Source organism: Vicugna pacos, chromosome 33, assembly GCF_048564905.1.
Source record: "Vicugna pacos chromosome 33, VicPac4, whole genome shotgun sequence".
Classification (NCBI taxonomy): domain Eukaryota; kingdom Metazoa; phylum Chordata; class Mammalia; order Artiodactyla; family Camelidae; genus Vicugna; species Vicugna pacos.
Genome location: NC_133019.1, coordinates 19,900,726 through 19,917,740, shown reverse-complemented (window position 1 = coordinate 19,917,740; position 17,015 = coordinate 19,900,726). Strand labels below are relative to the sequence as shown.

At 42.5% G+C, this 17,015-nt stretch overlaps 1 protein-coding gene across 1 annotated transcript in view; it reads right to left on the bottom strand.

The window, feature by feature from the left end:
- LOC140691104 (rho GTPase-activating protein 20-like) overlaps nt 1–12,528 on the bottom strand; it is a 31,833-nt gene extending 19,305 nt beyond the window's left edge. The window contains exons 1-3 of the mRNA XM_072953912.1: nt 12,238–12,528; nt 5,958–6,024; nt 3,415–3,603 (exon numbers count right to left, since the gene is read on the bottom strand). Coding sequence (XP_072810013.1) covers nt 3,415–3,603; nt 5,958–6,024; nt 12,238–12,381 — 400 coding nt within the window. The 5' untranslated portion in view covers nt 12,382–12,528. The remainder of the gene's footprint in view (nt 1–3,414; nt 3,604–5,957; nt 6,025–12,237) is intronic.
- Between the last annotated feature and the right edge of the window lie 4,487 nt (nt 12,529–17,015).

The window sequence follows — 17,015 nt, the reverse complement described above, 5'->3', positions numbered from 1 at the left end:
ATACCCCCCAGAATATAAAATGGGAAAAGGACAGTCTCTTCAAAAGTGATATGGGTTCATTTCTGGGCTCTCTATTCTGTTCCACTGATCCAGATGTCTGTTCTTGTACCAATACCATGCTGTTTTGATTACTGTAGCTCTGGAGTATTGTCTGAAGTCTGGGAGGGTTATTCCTCCAGCCTCCTTCTTTTTCTTCAGTAATGCTTTGACAATTCAAGGTCTTTTGGGATTCCATATAAATTTTATTATGATTTGTTCTAGTGGAAAAATTGGAGAGCAGTAAGTGAAAAGTGAAACTGGACCACACCATACAAAAAATTAATTCAAAATGGATCAGACGTGAATATAAGACCTGAAATCATAAAACTCCTAGGAGGAAACTTGGGGGTAAATTACTTGACACTGGTCTGAGCAATGATTTTTTTTTTTTGCATTTGGCACCAAAAATGAAAAGCAAAGAAAGGAAAAATGCAGGAGTACATCAAACTAAAAAGCTTCTGCACAGCAAAGAAACCCATCAACAAAATGAAAAATCAACCTACTTCAATAAGTTGATGGGAGAAACTATTTGCAAATCACATATCTGATAAGGGGTTAACGTCTAAAATATATAAAGAACTCATATAACTCAACAGCAAAAAAATGAACAACCCAATTAAACATAGGCAGAGGATTTGAAGAGACTTTTTCCAAGAAACATATAAAGATGGCAACCAGGCACATGAAAAGATGCTCAACATCACTAATTCTCAGAGAAATGCAAATCAAAACCACAATGAGATAGAAACTCACACCTGTTAGAATGGCTATTATCAGCAGGACACAAATGACAAGTGTTGGTGAGGATGTGGAGAAAGGGGACCCTCACGCACTGTTGGTGGGAATGCAACTTGGGGCAGCTGCTATGGGAAACAGCATGGGGGTTTCTCCAAAAAGTAAATATAGTACAACCATATGACACAGCAATCCCACTGCTGGGTATTTATCTAAAGAAAACAAAAACACTACTTTGACATTTAATGACATTTAGTGATGAAGTAATGTCAAGCTACTTTCACACTTTTCTCGCTGTCTAAAGTCAAAACAAGAAGCAAGATCTCCATTTCCATAAAAAAAACTGCAGCAGTGATATTTTCTGAGCTCAAACTACATGTCTAGCAGTATTTACCTGCCTCAATGTAAGTGCAAAGGATATTTCTACATTTGCAAATCCTTTAACTGTGCAATTGACCTGTGCAAAGGGGAATTTCATGTTTCAAAAGCCTTTCACTTCTACCTAACTTTCAATTGGAAGTGATTAATCTGCAATGAAACGACACGCCAAAAGGCAAATATCCAAAGAAGAATCTAACAAAATTCTACAAATGTCTCTGAAGAGAGAAACATGCTCAATTAAAATTGTACACTTATAGCGTGGTATCTCAGTATTTGGCAGTACCTACTTGTGTGAAAAGGTATTTTCAAAGATGATGAAATCCATGAAACCTAATTACAGATCAGAACACTTTCCATTCAATGGTGATAACTGGAATACTAACTTTCCACTTCAATTAAGCAAAATGTTATTCCCTCAAAACAATCCAATTCCTCTTCATTAGTAGATCTGTACCACACAAAATTGTACTCTATTACTATGTATCGAATGTCCTCGATAAAAAATTTGTGAAAATTTGCTTTTCCTCTTGTTATTTAAGTACCTGTGTAATACCGTCAATTCTGTCTCTTGATCTGCAAATTTCACTATCTGGCCCTTTACAGAAAAAGTCTATTGAGCCCTGCTCTAAGTCAGTGGTTTCCAAAGCAGTTGTTCATCAAAATCTTGGGTATTAAAAAAAATACAAAACTGGTTCACTTGTTAAAGTTTTAGTTTCACAGGTAGGTTGCCACCATGGGTCTGTAGTCACTCCATTCCCTTAGCGTGAATCATCTTACAGCTGCAACCAATAGTATCCTAACTTCCAACAGAGAGAAACAGAGGACTAACACACAGAGGATGCCTACAGTTTAATTAAGCAAGCTGTTGACAAAGTTGGGTAAAACTCTTAGGATTCTTGACTCCTGATTGTTTTGGTCAAGTCAGTTAAAATAAATTTATTTTACTGACAAGGGACCCAGAGAAATCATTTTGAACAACATGGGTATAAAGATAGAAGAGTAAAACACCATTTTCCTCAGCTTAGTTATAAAGGCAACAGTCCCTTTGTGTCTTCAATGAGTACCAGCAACAGACCTGTCAATAAAAGAATTCATTCAACAAATATTTATTGAGTTCAATTTATATATGCAGACACTGTTTCAGGTGCTGAAAACATAGCAGTGAACAAAACAGACTCAACTCTCTGCCTTCATGGAGCTCACGTTTCAGGGGATGGAAAACTGTAGTATCTCCATAACACCCCAAAGATGTGAGTAAACAGCCTTAGAGTTCAAAAACTCACTTTAAGTCTGTGGGAGAGAGGAGGACTGGTGCAAATGCAGGGTCAGTTTTTATCACTGGTGTTGGCAAGACGAAGGAGTCCTGACCAGTGATTTCAATAAAGTATAAAGTTTGAGGCTAGGTCATCAACCGAAAGAGACAGGGCTGGACATGCATGTGTGTGGAGATGAGCATAAAACAGTGGCCACTGTCCATGGGGTATCCCAGTTCGTTCAGGTTTACAAAAGCAGCTCCAAACATTCAGCATCAATTTTCGGCTATCCTCCCACCCCCAACTCACACTTTTTGGTATGATACATATGCTTTTATTTCTATACAATCTTACTTTCAGACTGATGGTTTAAAGCTCAAACATGGGTTAGGGTAATTAATGATGGTCCTCCTGTGTTGAGCACCACTTTTTATCACTCTGGAGTCTTTATTATGGGGAGGGTAACAGATGGCTATGTTCCCAGGGAATTCAGATTAGCTTAGCAGGCTAAGGAGAGATTTCTGTGGAAATTACCTTCATCTTCACATGATCATCAGTGCCAGGATTCAGGTAGGGCACCAGCGTCTCCTGACACCCCTCACTGATGGCCTTCTTTTAATAATGTGATCATTTAGGGGGAACACACAATGCAATGCATTACAGTACAAAGAAGGCACTGAAGCACCTGCCGCACTGCCTGGTGCCTTTGACTCTGCAGTGGGCATAAGGTTAAAGGGGGAAGGATAGTGAAGAAAGAACAGACCGTACCACAACCAACCGCTGATTACCCGTCAGTCACTCCTACCGCTGATTTATAAACCCATCTTCTAAAGCTCCATCTTTCCTTTCAAAACACTTAGAAAATTCAAAAGAAAAAAAAATACCTCATCTGGCTGGAAGTTTGGGTCTTTGCCTGTATAAAGGCAAAGAACTTTGAAAACTTGGTTTTCAGGAATGAAAAGTTTTGCTAAAAAAAAGGCTCTCATGAAAGAGGGAGAAAACTCACCACCCAGTTGTTGGGCCACAGCCAGCCGGCTGGGCTTCAAGATGAAGTGACACTGCTTCTCTTGGGGCAGCTGTTCCATGAGGAAGGGCTCTTGGAGGTTGGAAGGCGTCGGGGAGTCCTCTGACCCCTGCGTCAGGAGTGCCGTGTCTCGGAGGTGATTCATTTTAATCCCATAGTCGAATTCGTGTCCTACACAGAGAAAAGTCTAAATGTAGACTTTAGGCTGACTGGCACTGTGTCAGTATAAGCATGTGTGCTACAGACTGGAATGTCCTGCAATTTGCTCCTGGGACTTTTGGTATAAAGAATCCTTTTGTTGACTGAGCGATCACCATGCACACTCTTACACTTGGAGACCACTGTGTAATGCAGGTGGCCCCACCAAAGTAGTTCTTTTTGGGGGGGGGTAGAGAGGAGAAACAAAGAGGAAAAAGTCTTTAAAGAATATCTTGTTTGGGAATGCACAGGTTAGTTTGTGAGTTGCATCACGTTGACTTTTCCTATGTTCACATCTGAGAATACTGAAAGGCATTCTAGTTTCTCCTTTGACACTACCTACCTCTGTAAATCTTCAGCAAATCCCTGACCTCTCTCAGCCTTAAATCCATGAATTAAAATATTTATCCTACCCATCACACAGTATTATAAGGATCAAATAAGTAAAACTTAGTGGCTAACAGTATTTAAATATAAAGGGCAAATAACTATATATTTCAAAGATCACTATTATTACTATTATTCAGTACAAGATATCTGCCTGAAAGAAGACATTTTATACTCTTTATTAGTTATACACAATTAGAGTTATTCAAGGGCTGGCTTGTCTGACTTATGCTTCCCTCCCACCACGCCACTCTGAGGCCGTTTTTCACAGGCAATAGTTAGGAGGAAGACTGCAGGGTATAAGAGACACAAAAACAAGATTCAAAAAGGAATTTTCAAACTAGAAAAACTAAACCCTGGACATCTGGCTGCAATATCAGTTTTTGCTCTTTAGTACGCTGAGTAATTTCATTTCCTCAATTCTTAAGTACCATTGTGCTGTAGATTTGTTTACTTTTTAAGTACAGAGAGTAAGGTCTCTTCCATTCCAGACTTATCACTGAATCTAATTCAGTGAACTTTTCCTTTTCATCTCGCATAGGCATACAGTGTCAATGTTTCACTGATATTAAGTACTATAGCAACTTTCAGGGACTAAGGCAGAAAAATAAAAAAGACTTCTATGACAGCAATAAAACAAAACTGATTTACCAAAATAGCCAGTAGCTAATCCACAACTGAAATTTGCAAGATGCAGTAAAATATACAATGGAGAATTGCTGCTAAGTAACAACCATGTCCCATATCCTATGTGTTTTTTTTAGTGAGTTAAAAATGAAGCTTCATGTTGTTTTAAGCCTGACAGTTACTACCTACATAGTTTTAATTAAATTAATATATTTTATTAAAACAACTATTTTAAGTACTTATTTGACTTTTCATCACAGATTTAATTGTTGCTCATTGACTTTTACACAAATGACAACATTAAGAAATAAACTGGAAATGCAGGGAATTTTGTGCTATGTGCATGATGGCTTGCTTTAAAGCTTGAGAATATACATTTCATAGAAAAGTTTGGATTTAGATTATTCATATCACTTGAAACCTAAATTACACTGTAGTGATCTCACAGGTCAATGAAAGGATTACATGAGATAACTCATGTGATATGCTCTGCATAATGCTAGGCAGATAGCAAGCATTTAAAAATCATTAACAGAAATCGTCATCATCATCAATGTCATCATCTCAAGATTTGCTACAGATGCTGTCCCTTATTTTAATTGCCCTACTTCCGTTAACTATACTGAAGGACTTCACTGATCAAGAAATATTTTTGTAGCTAAATGATTTAAATAAGGTGAGATGTGACCTATTTACCAGTAATTCCTCAAAACGGATGCTGGGAAATTTGGCTGGAAAAATAGCAAAGTAGTTAGTTGGTAAGGTAGTACCTATTGCTAAATAAGTCAATAAAGAGTTTTAGGAATCTAAACGGTTTAATTTCATTTTCTTTTTTGATGCCTAGCAAAGATCTGGGTACAGGGCAAGTGTTAAATACTCACTGATAGATTAAGAGGCATGACTGGATCATAGGAGGTTTTCTATAGAGGTAAACGGTAGGAAAAGGAAAGGAGATTCAAGAACTAAATATGAAAAATAAATATACAGGGAAAATGGAATTCCAGCACATCTTGCTTTCTCTTAGAAAGAAAGTTTTAAAAGGTTTGACAAAATAGTTCTGTTTGTAAAGTGAAAAAAAAAAGGAAAATTGACATTTCTCTTCCCCTCTACACCACTAGTTGCTTGAATGAAGAGCTATCATTTATCTGCACATAGGACATACTTGATACGTGTATTTATTAAATGAATAGGTGAATATTACATGGGCTTAATTATTTAATAGTATTTAAATTTAGGGCCATATGACCAATTCTCTGAGACATTTAGAACGATAATTAAAACACAATCCATCTTATATTTTCACAGAAACTTACCAGTAAGTGGGTATGGTGCCTCTTCTTTGCTAGAATTCGCCCAGGAATGGTACTCTTTCTCAGAGCCCTTGGAGATAAAAGAATTAACAATCATTCTCTCACATCTGGTAACTAAACAAAGACATATTTTTTGGCATTTCTATGTTTTGCAAAAACATAGGGCCAATATAAATGCTTTCATGGTTCATGGGGGTGATACGGTCTTTGAAGGTGGCAATGCTGATTCCTACAACCCATCTCTCCTCTAACCCCTAACAGAGGATTCAGAAATCTTGCCCTTTTCCCATGATGATGGGGGATCCATGAACTTCAGTGGAATCAGGCTCTCAGTATTATAAATAGGGTAGCCCACAGAATGTGAGATCACATACATGCCCTTGTGTAAAGTAAACAAACAAACAAAACCAAAAAAAACCCCCAAAACCCTTCCTGGTTTACTAAAAGATCAATCTATCTTACTTAGATTCCTGACTTCTGTTAGGTCTCTGCACTTCTTAGCAAATACTAGAATTAATCTCCAATGTGCCCCTGCAAAGACAACCTTGTTATCCAGAAAACCACAACACTGCTGTGTCTGTGATGAAAAAGTAAAATTTCAGAGGCTGATTATTAAGTCAGCTGCTCCTGAGTGGAAAGAAAGACTGACCAAGGGGCTTTGGGGAGACAGGTAGTTGGCACAGTGTACACTGGCTTTATTTTGGGCAAGTCCAGTCCTGGGGACAGAAAGGACAAGAATACTGTCTAGAGAATAGGCCCAGTTATGGGAAACAATGAAACCGTTCACTAGCAGAATTACAACCCAGTAATACTAAAAATTCTATTTCAAAGAAATAATACCAAATTATACAGACTTTGCTGTGTCGTCTAGAAGAGGATAAAGCAAAAATGTTTAAAATGAAGTCACAACAGAATGACAATATTTAATATTCTTGCCTTTATCTTCTGATTAAAAATCATGACCCTGACCTTATAATGAAGGGAACTGGCTAGGAGATCATCCTGCCAAGTCCCCTCCCCTACTTTGTCACTTCCTTTCCTATCCTCTAGTCAAAAATTTTTATTGCAAACAGGAAGAGCAATCTAGTACAAATCCTTTCTTTTCATGTAGTATAGTGTACACATTAATAATTCCTTAGAGGAGTATAACCAGAGAGACTCAATTCCTAATTACACACTGAATAGAAATACTTTTGGGGTGATGAGACTGATCACTTATCCAAAAGAAAAGCATAAATAAGAAAATGAGTCATGTCATTAATTAACTTCCCTTCCTTCCCCTCAAGCTACTCACTCTCTTCCAATGTATAATTCTACAGGCTTAGAAATCTATGCAGAGGGGCCTGCTTTACTCAGTGCATATAGATTTAATTATATCTTAAATATATTACTAAATTGAACTACACTAAATCAGATATTTTATTCTAAATTTTGGTGGCCCTGAGTTCTTTCTTAAGGGCTTAACGACAGCAATGTGTACAAGCAAATCAAAATACTTAAGACTATGACGTATCTTAAATACATGTCATGTCACATCATAGTAACACCGTGTGTTCATATTTATAGAGAATCTCACGCAAGAAATGGTATTGTCCAAATGTTTCCTTAAGCATCCACCCTTTTGAAAGTCATTCCCTTTAATATGAGGACCCACTGTGTGGTGTTTATACACCAGTAAGGAGGAGATGGGACTCTCCAATGCTCTTTCCCTACCTCATCCTCAACCATTCCAATCTTCTCCACTAATAAAATTTTTAAAAACTCACCATTGAACGTGAAAAGAAATAAGTGGAAGCTAAAAGCTAAACAGGGAAAATGTGGTGTGCATACTAAAGATCTTTAAATCCATGATCTAATTCAAAGCTTATTTTTTAATTTAGCAGTTCATCAGAGGCACCATCCTTCTTATCCTCTGAACCTGTAGCCAGTGAATATGGTTTCTAGCTATATATTCTTCATGTAAAAATTCTATAGAGTAAATCCTTCATAATTCAGCATCCCAAGACTGAATTGAATTTTGGGATAATAAAGAGAATAACAGAAAACAAAGAAGAACTAAGAGAGGAAACAGGGAAAGAATAGTCATACAATGACAAGTGGAAGCACAAGTCCATACAAAGATCTATACACGAATGTTCACAGCAGCTTTATGTGTAATATCCCAAGCCTGGAAACAACCCAAATGCCCATTAATAGGTGAATGGATAAGCAAACTGTGGTTTATCCACATGAAGGAATACTACTCAGCAATGAAATGAGCTACTGATTCACATAAAAACATGGAAGGATCTCAAAATAATTGAAGAAGATAGACCAAAAAAGAATACATAGTATAATTCCATTTAGATAAGATTCTTAAAAATGCAAATTAACCTATAGTGATAGGAAGCAGACCAGCGGCTGCCTAGGAATGAGGAGGGAACAAAGGGACTAGAAAAGGGCAGGAGGAAACTTTGAAGAATGATAAATACAATCATTAACCTGATTGTGGTCATTGCCTCATAGCTGTATACACATGTCAAAACTTACTGATCTATACACTTTAAATATGCGCAGTTTACTGTATGCCACTTACACCTCCATGAAGCTCTTTAAAAATGTTTAGTTTCTCAGTTGTACCAGCCACATTTCAAGTGCTCAACAGCCACATGGAGCTCGTGGCTATCAAATTGGACACTGCAGATAAAGAGCAGTCCTGCCACCCCAGAAAGCTCTAGTCAACTGTGATGCTCAATGACCGGGGTTGGCAAACTGTATACCAGGAGTTCACTGCCGGTTTTTCTCAATAAAGTTTTATGGAAAACAGCTATGCCCATTCATTTACACATTGTCTATGGCTACTTTAGCACTATGATGGCATAGAGGGCAATTGCAATAGAGACATTATGGTCTACAAACCTAAATTATTCAGTACCTGGCCCTCTCAGAAAAGGATTGCTGACCCTGCCCTAAGTCACAAAGTCTGAACACAGGGGCGTATCTGTCCCTGTTCGCTGCTGTACACAACCCAGCTAATATTTAATGAATACGTTAAATGTAGTGTCCTAGGCACTGAGGAGGCTGCCTTGAACACTATAACGTCCCTCTTCTCATGGTTTTCACAATTTGGTGAGCGGTTCAGGTAACACAGCAAAGAAATAAATAAGAATATATCAGGCCAGGATGAATGCTAAGATGAAAATAAAACAGAAGGCATAGAGCATGACTGAGGAGCAACTTCTACTTAGGCAGTCAGGACGGGTCTTGGGGAGGACCCAAGATCTGAACAATACGGAAGTGTCCACATGGCAAAGACCTGTGGCAGAAGCCCAGGGCACAGCAACACCAAGGCATCAGGACACAATGAATCTGATGACGTGATGTGTGAAAAAGAAGGCCCATGTGGCTGGAGCATCCACAAACAAGGCAGAGAAGGCAGGTGAGGTGGGTGAAGTAAAGGGGGGCCAAGAAGAGGAGTCTGAATTTTATCCTAAGTATGACGGAAAGCCACTACAAGATTTTAAGCAGGTGAGCAACAGCATCAATTTACATTTTTAAAAGATTACTCTGGTGCTCCTAAATGGAGACTGGGTCAGGGAAGAACAAGAAAAAAAGGTGTTAGGCAAGTTAAGGACTTTCTGCAAAGGTACAAGAGAGATGGTGGTGGTTTGGACTACAGTGACAACAGTGGAGATGAAGTGGAGAAATTCAAGACATGTTTTGATGTGATAGTCAACTGGCCTTTCTGATGGTTGCTATAGAGTGAGGAAATGCCAGGAGCTGAAAATGAATCCTAGATTTTTGGCTTGAACCACTGGGGCATAGTACTAGGAATTACAGCAGACATGCACATTAAGTACAAACAATAAGACCTAACACCTATTGAGTGTTTATTATATGTCAATATTCACTCAGTTTCACATTCGATTTTCCCCCAAAATCTCGAGGCGTTAGGTACTATTGTTATTTTCATTTTACACATAGGAAACTGAAAGGTTCAGTAGGTCAGTAGGCTAGGACAGAAACAATGTAGAATTGAACCTAGGTCATCACACTCCAAATTTCATCACAGTGTACAAAGCTGCGTCCTTGGCAACCACATTCAAGGCACTGGTAACACCACTGAATTCAGACTCTCAGGATGACTAGCTTGAAAGACCCCTACTGCTTTACTGCTTAGCGTGTTCCTTTAAGGCCTACTATTTAAGAGCATCTTATTTTCATAGAGTAAAAGATGTATTTGTCCACTGTGTATACTTTTCAAAGCACTTGCTCCAGCATTATCTCTTTGATTCCCATTTTACAGATGAGGAAACAGAAACATGTTAAGTGATTTTTCTCAAGATTACTGAGACAGTAATACAGCTAGAACTAAAAGCCAAGTGAACTCATCCCATGCAGTGGTCTGGCCAATAAACCTATCTTTAAAAATTCTGACCGTTCAGTAAGAAATATATTTTACATCCCTACCCAAAATACATATACATATGTGACACAGAGAAAAAGAAGTTACACAAAACAGTCTTTACCCTTACTACCCTGCTAATATTTTCTTTTCTATTTCATTTTTAAATGTTGATTATAACTGGTGATTAAACAACATTGATCCAAGTCCTAGTAATTAACATTACAACCACATAGTAGACTTTTTAGAAATAAATCCCATGACTTAGCTGGACGACCAAGCACTAGAATGGTGGGGTGAAATCTAAAAAAGATCAGTCTGTTTAGTGTTTGGGATACATGAAGATTGTGGTCCATGAGTGTAAATGGCAGTGTTCTCTGAGCTATGCTTTTGTAAATAATCTTTTATCAGTATTACTTCCTATTGCTCTGGGGGTCTGAAATCAAATAGACATGCCTACTAATATTTAAACAGGCGGAGACGCACTTTTCTGGAAAAAAAATGTTAAAAGCAAAATGAAACAGTTCTTTAACCTTACTCCTGCTCTATAGGCAGTAAAATGCTGTCAAAAGACCAGACTGGCAACATCCATTTACTTTTTTTAAAAAGGAAAAGGAAAAGACTGGATTGGTAACAAGACAACCCACTATGTTTTATAATGAAGGACAGCATTTTAGGACAATGGCTTAAGATGCAAAGCAACCTATCATTTATTGGACAATACTACTGATACATGAGCAAGCTCCTTTAACGTGTTCTCCCCTCACCAGTATGCCTAATTACCGTTAGTAAAAAAAGGAAGAGATCTGTTCACGAATAGAAATATTTGATTTTTCCCAATTCCTTAAGTTTACAAGAATAAAAATGCTTTAAAATGCTAATTACTGAACATTCAAGTACCTTCCCAAATAAAGCTCTAACCTTTTAAGTCCCCCCCCCATCCGTGCATCTCTGAAGGGGACAAGCAACAAGGACAAACCTCAGCCTCAATACATCAAAAGCTGAGCCTGCACTACAGCGATACCGAGTTCACCAACACCTAGATGACTTGCTGACATGGTCATGGTCCTTGGGAGCTCACACACACTTCTCAACTCGGCGCACGGACGCACGGATCTCGCCGCTCTGCCATTGACCTGGAGCCCACCCGGATCCTGGTCGGAGGAGTCATGAAAGGCTCTAAGATTCTGACATCAGGGAGCCTCCGCGGTCCCTTAGGGCTCCAAAGATATAAATACAATGCCTCAAGACATTTCTCAAGGAAGAGTTAGGTTATCCCTCAGTAAAAATGGCCAAATAGCAGAAGGTCTTGGGGGAGGGGAGGAGCGAGAGCAAGCAAGGCTAGAAACACCCAAATCAATCACTGGGAGAGAGAGCCAAGCCGCAGAGGCCGGCGGCTCGCGGCCACGTGCACTTGCGGAGGGAACGGTTCCAAGGAAACCTGACCCGATCGGAATGGGCACGCCGCACGGCGGCTGTGTTGATCGGCATGGTACGCTGCAAGTTGTGGCCCGTGGCCCGCATCCCTCCTCCCAGCTTTCACAGGGACCAAGCGCGCCGTCCGCACGCCCACGCTGACACCCCGCCCCCCCACCCCCAGCCCCGCCGAGCCCCGGAGCCGGGACCGAGCGCAGGGCCAAGGCCCTTCACCGCAGCCCTCACGACCCCCCGCTGCAGCCCACCGGCCCCACCCAGCACGGCCCCAGGCTCCTCCGTGGCGCTGACCGTTAGCTTCCCCAGCACACCTAGGAGGCTGCCCACCGCCTCGAAGACCCGGAGTCCTTCCAGGAGCGCAGTGCGGGGCGCCCCCCCCGCCCCTCGCAAATCGCTCGAAGCGGCCGCGCCGCGGGGTCCAGGTGAGGGGCTGGGCCCCGCGGGCGCCGCAGCGCGGCCGCCTACCTTACTCGGCGCGGTAGCCGCGCCCGGACAGACGCCGCCGGCCTCAACGACATCGGAGCTGACGCGGTCAAGAAGCGGTGAGTGCCCGGGGGACTTCGGGCGGCGCGCCGAGGGGCGGCGCCAGGAGGGGAAGGGGAAAGGCATGGCCCGGCTCCCGGCCCTCGCCCCCGCCGGGGGCGGGAGCGGGGCCGCCGGGGTCGCGGTGGATGGGCTGCCGCGGGGTCCTGTGTGGAGCGAGTAAGGCTAGATGAGAAAAGGCCGGGAGGTGCTGGGGGCGCTGCCGGGCGTGAGGGCGGGTAAGGCGGGAATGGCCTGGAACAAACGGCTCCGAACGCGAGCTTCGAACGTTGAGCCCCGCGGAGGCGGGGGCGCAGAGGGCTCGCGCCGGGAATGGGGCCGCCGCGGCGGCGGCGGCGGCGGCGGCGGCGGCGGCGGCGGCGGCGGCGGCGGGCGCGGGGTTCTGCTCGGGGTCCTTACCTTGGTGCTGGAGCCTCCCGCGATCAGACACACTCCTGCCAGGGAAGAGGAGCGCCCCGGCTGCCCCCCTAGCGTCTCCTGTTGGGGGGACATCGCTTCCAGGGGGAAGACTTTCAGCAAGTTCCAGCCCGGGGGCGGGGGGGGCTACGCGGTCCTGTCCGCGGGGCGGCGGCCGGACTGCCGAGGACTCGCAGCGCCGAGGCGGCCGCAGCGCCCAGGCGGCCGCAGCGCTCAGGCGGCGCGCGGGGCTCCGGGTGCGGGCCGCGCACCTCCCGTCGGGGCCATGCACCGCCGCCCGCCTTCCGGAGCGCGGCTGCAGGCGGCTGCAGGCGATTGCGGCGGCGGCCGCCCCGCCTCGGGCCCGCCCCCCGGCCGCCGTCCTCCGGCGGCGGCCCTCCCCGCGGCGGCCCGGCCTGCCGCCCGCCTTTCTAGATATACATTAGGACACCGGCCACTGACTGACCTCAGTCCGCGATGCCGAGTGGGTCCCGTCCGAAGGGGCTCACTGGCTGGTGTCACTAACCGGGCCTCTAGAAACATGGAAACATGGATTAGGTAGTCAAATGCTGTGCTAAGCATTTTATGCACTATTAAAATATTCAGAACAAATCTAATGGCTTGTAGTTTTATGCCCACTACGCAAAGAGCCTGGTACTCAGAGATACTAAGTTATTTGTCAGAAATTATATGGCTACTGAGTCCAAGAGCCAGGATCAAACCCAGAACACCATAGCCTATGTTCTTAAACCCTGCACTTGATGGTATTGTCTTATTTTAGTTCCTTATGAGTGCATAAATTGTGTTGCATCCATTTCATGTGAGATAAAACTTGTTATGATCCCTTCTGCTCTGTCTACAGTAAGCTTGCTTGCTAGTCAGAGGCTTAGCTTAATCATTTTAAAAAATGTATTTTTCAAAGCAACTTGATATTTTAATAAGAAACAGCAAAACGGACGAGGAATGTCTGTTTTCCATCGAAGTTTAGGTTGCTCTGTTGAGTCAGACCAAATTAATTAACTAATCATCATTTATTGTCTACCACATGCCTCGTGCTCATGCCCATTCTTCAAGGGTAAGCACAATGTTTGACACTTCTCTCCCCAACAAATCACTTTGGGTTTTTAAAAATTTCTTCCTCTTTGTTTTTTTTGGGGGGGGGGCATTTCAATTGACTGCATTTTTTTTAACTCTGTCTACATGTTTATGTTATAATCCACTCCAGAGATCTCTGGAAACTTGCTCTTTTAATTATACTCCTATTTCCCTGCTAGATCTGCTGCACGGTTGATTACTGTCTGTGCTGATGTGGCAGAGTTATTAGGGAGCTCAGTCCGTGAGTAGATTCGGTGAGCTGTGCAAGATTGCTCAGCTAATGAGTGGTGGAACGGCACTCTAGTCCAGTTGTTACTCTCAAAACTGTGAGACTTAAATTCTTTCTCTTAAATCCTATTTGAATTATAAATGAAAATCACCTGTTGTGTATTTGTAGTATACAATAACAGAAAACGGTACTGATAATTAAACAAATATATGGCTTAAATTTTTAAATAGTGCTTGTGTCAAATAAAAAGAAGTTAGAAAGAAGTTAGAGCTAAACATACTGAAAGAAGTTTTACTTTAAAACATATTTTCCAAAGGATGTCATATGCAACACTAGTTTCTAAAGATGCTTTTAGAAAAAGAAGCGTTCCAAAGTTGAAGGTTCCATGGGAAATACAGCTGATGTCCTAGTGTACATTATAAAATGTCTATATTAAATCTTTGAAATATTCTGCAGTTAAAACAAGCCCTGCTTAATCTCTGATTGACCTTTTCTTCTGCCTCTATATAGTTAACATGTTAATACAGTTTTATAAGAACATTACTGGGTATGTAATAAGACAAGAAAAGGAAATAAAAGGTAGACAGATTGGGAAGGAAGACATAAAACTTTCTTCTTTGGCAAATGGCATGATCATCTATGTGGTACATCGAAAGAATCAATGAAATAACCCCTTGACCTAATAAGTGACATAGCAAGGTTGCAGGATACCAGGTTAATATAAAAAAGTCAATGGCTTTCCTATATACCAAAAATGACTGAGTGAAATTTGAAATTAAATACAAAATAACATTTTCATTAGTACCCCCAAATGAAATATTTAGGTATAAATCAAGCAAAATATATACAAGATTTATATGAGAAATACTGTAAAACTTTGATGAACAGTATTAAAGAACTACATAAATGGAGGAATATTCTGTGATCATGGATAAGAAGGCAATATTGTCAACGTATCAGCTATCCCCAACTTGATCTATAGATTCAGTGCAACCCAGTCAAAATCATAGCAGCTTATTTTATAGATAAGAATAAATTTGTTTTTCTCAAGTTTATATGGAAAGGTAAAAAACCCAGAATAGCCAACACAATATTGAAGAAATAAAGTTAAAGGACTGACATAACCCGACTTCAAGACTTAGCATAAAGATACAGTAACCAAGACAGTGTGGTGTTGGTGAAAGAACAGACAGATCAATGAAACATATTAGAAAGCCCAGAAGTAGACAGTCATAAATATAGCTAACTGATCTTTGAAAAGAGGACAAAGGGAATACAATGGAGCAAAGATAATCTCTTCAATAAGTGGTGCTAGGTATCCATATGCCAAAAAAAAAAAAAAAGAAAAATGATGCATCTAAATACAGACCTCACACCATTGACAAAATTAACTCAAAATGGGTCATTGACCTAAAAAAATGCAAAACTATAGGAGAAAATCTAGATGACCACGGGTATGCTGATGATGTTTTAGATAGATCATCAAAGACCAGATCCAAAAAAGAAATAATTAATAGATTAAAATCTAATGCTCTGGGGAAAAAAACAGTATCAAGAAAATGACAAGACAAGCCACACATTGGGAGAAAATATTTACAAAAGCCACGTCTGATAGGAACTATCATCCAAAATACAAAAACCTCTTACAACTCAACAATAAGAAAACAAAAAACTTAAAGGGAAATTGGGCCAAACATCTTAATAGATACCTTAGCAAAGAAGATATACAGATGGCAAATAAGCATAAAAAGAGATCGCCCACATGACATGTCACCAGAGAAATGCAAATTAATACAACAATGAGATACCAATACCCACCTATTAGAACAGCCAAAATACAGAACAGTGAAACATCAAAGTCTGATGAGGATGTGAAATAACGCATTCATTGCTGTTGGGAATGCAAATGATACAGCTACTTTGGAAGGCAGTTTGGTATTCTCTTACAAAACTAAACATACTCTTACCATATGATCCAGTGATTGTGCTCTTTGGTATCTACCCAAAGGAGCTGAAAGCTTAGGTCCGCACAAAAACGTGCAAACTGAGGATCAAGGAAGTTTTATTTATAATTACCGACACTTGGAGGCAAGCAAGATGTCCTTAGGAAAATGAATGAATAAATAAAGTATAGTATATCAGACGATGGAAAATTATTCAGGGTCGCTGGAGGCTTGTCCTCAGGTCAACCTGATCCTGAGAGGAGGGCGTGGTGCAGTGTGCCGGGGGCGGGGGCAGCAGCTACAGGGACAGAGAGAGTGACAGCGGGAAATGGGAGCACATCCCTCATCCAGTTTGGGGCAGCCCCAATCCTGCCATCTCCAGCCCTGCTGCTGCCACTGCCGCCACCCCGCCCCCCTGGCCACAGCCGGCCTGCCTCCCAGGGGCAGGCTGACAGGGGGAAACTCTTCCCGGGAAGATCTGGCAGCAGAGGTTGCCCCCAGGCCAGGCAGCAGGGGAGATGGGAGCAAGTGGACTGGCTCTCCCAGGGCAGCAACCCCTCCCACGCCGCCGCCACTGCTGCCTGCTGTCCATCCCGGGGGGCGGGCTGCAGCTGCACCCTCCCTCCCCGCAGCAGCATCAAGCAGCCAAGGCCCACTGGCTAGCGGTGTGCCGCCCAGGAACACCCTGACCCATGGGAGGCACCTCAGAGGAGGCAGTGGGCATGGGGGTGGGGCAGGGAAGTGGAATGGCCTCAAGCCCCGCCCGCCCGGGGCCGGGCACCTGGGACCCAGGGCTGTGTGCCTGCCGTGGGCCCCGGGGATCCCTGTCTAGCGGCTGTCGCCGGGGTGATCGGAGCCCAGACCGCCCCGCTCCCGCGAGGAAAGGGCTGATGGGGTCATCTGGGGTAGGGGTGCACTCTGGGTGTGGGGCGATCTGGCGGTGAGGGCGGACAGGCTGAGGGGGAGGGGTTGCTGGGAGCAGAAGTGACCCGGCTGAGGGGTGGGGGGGTCATTCCGAGGTGAAGGGTTAGGGGAGT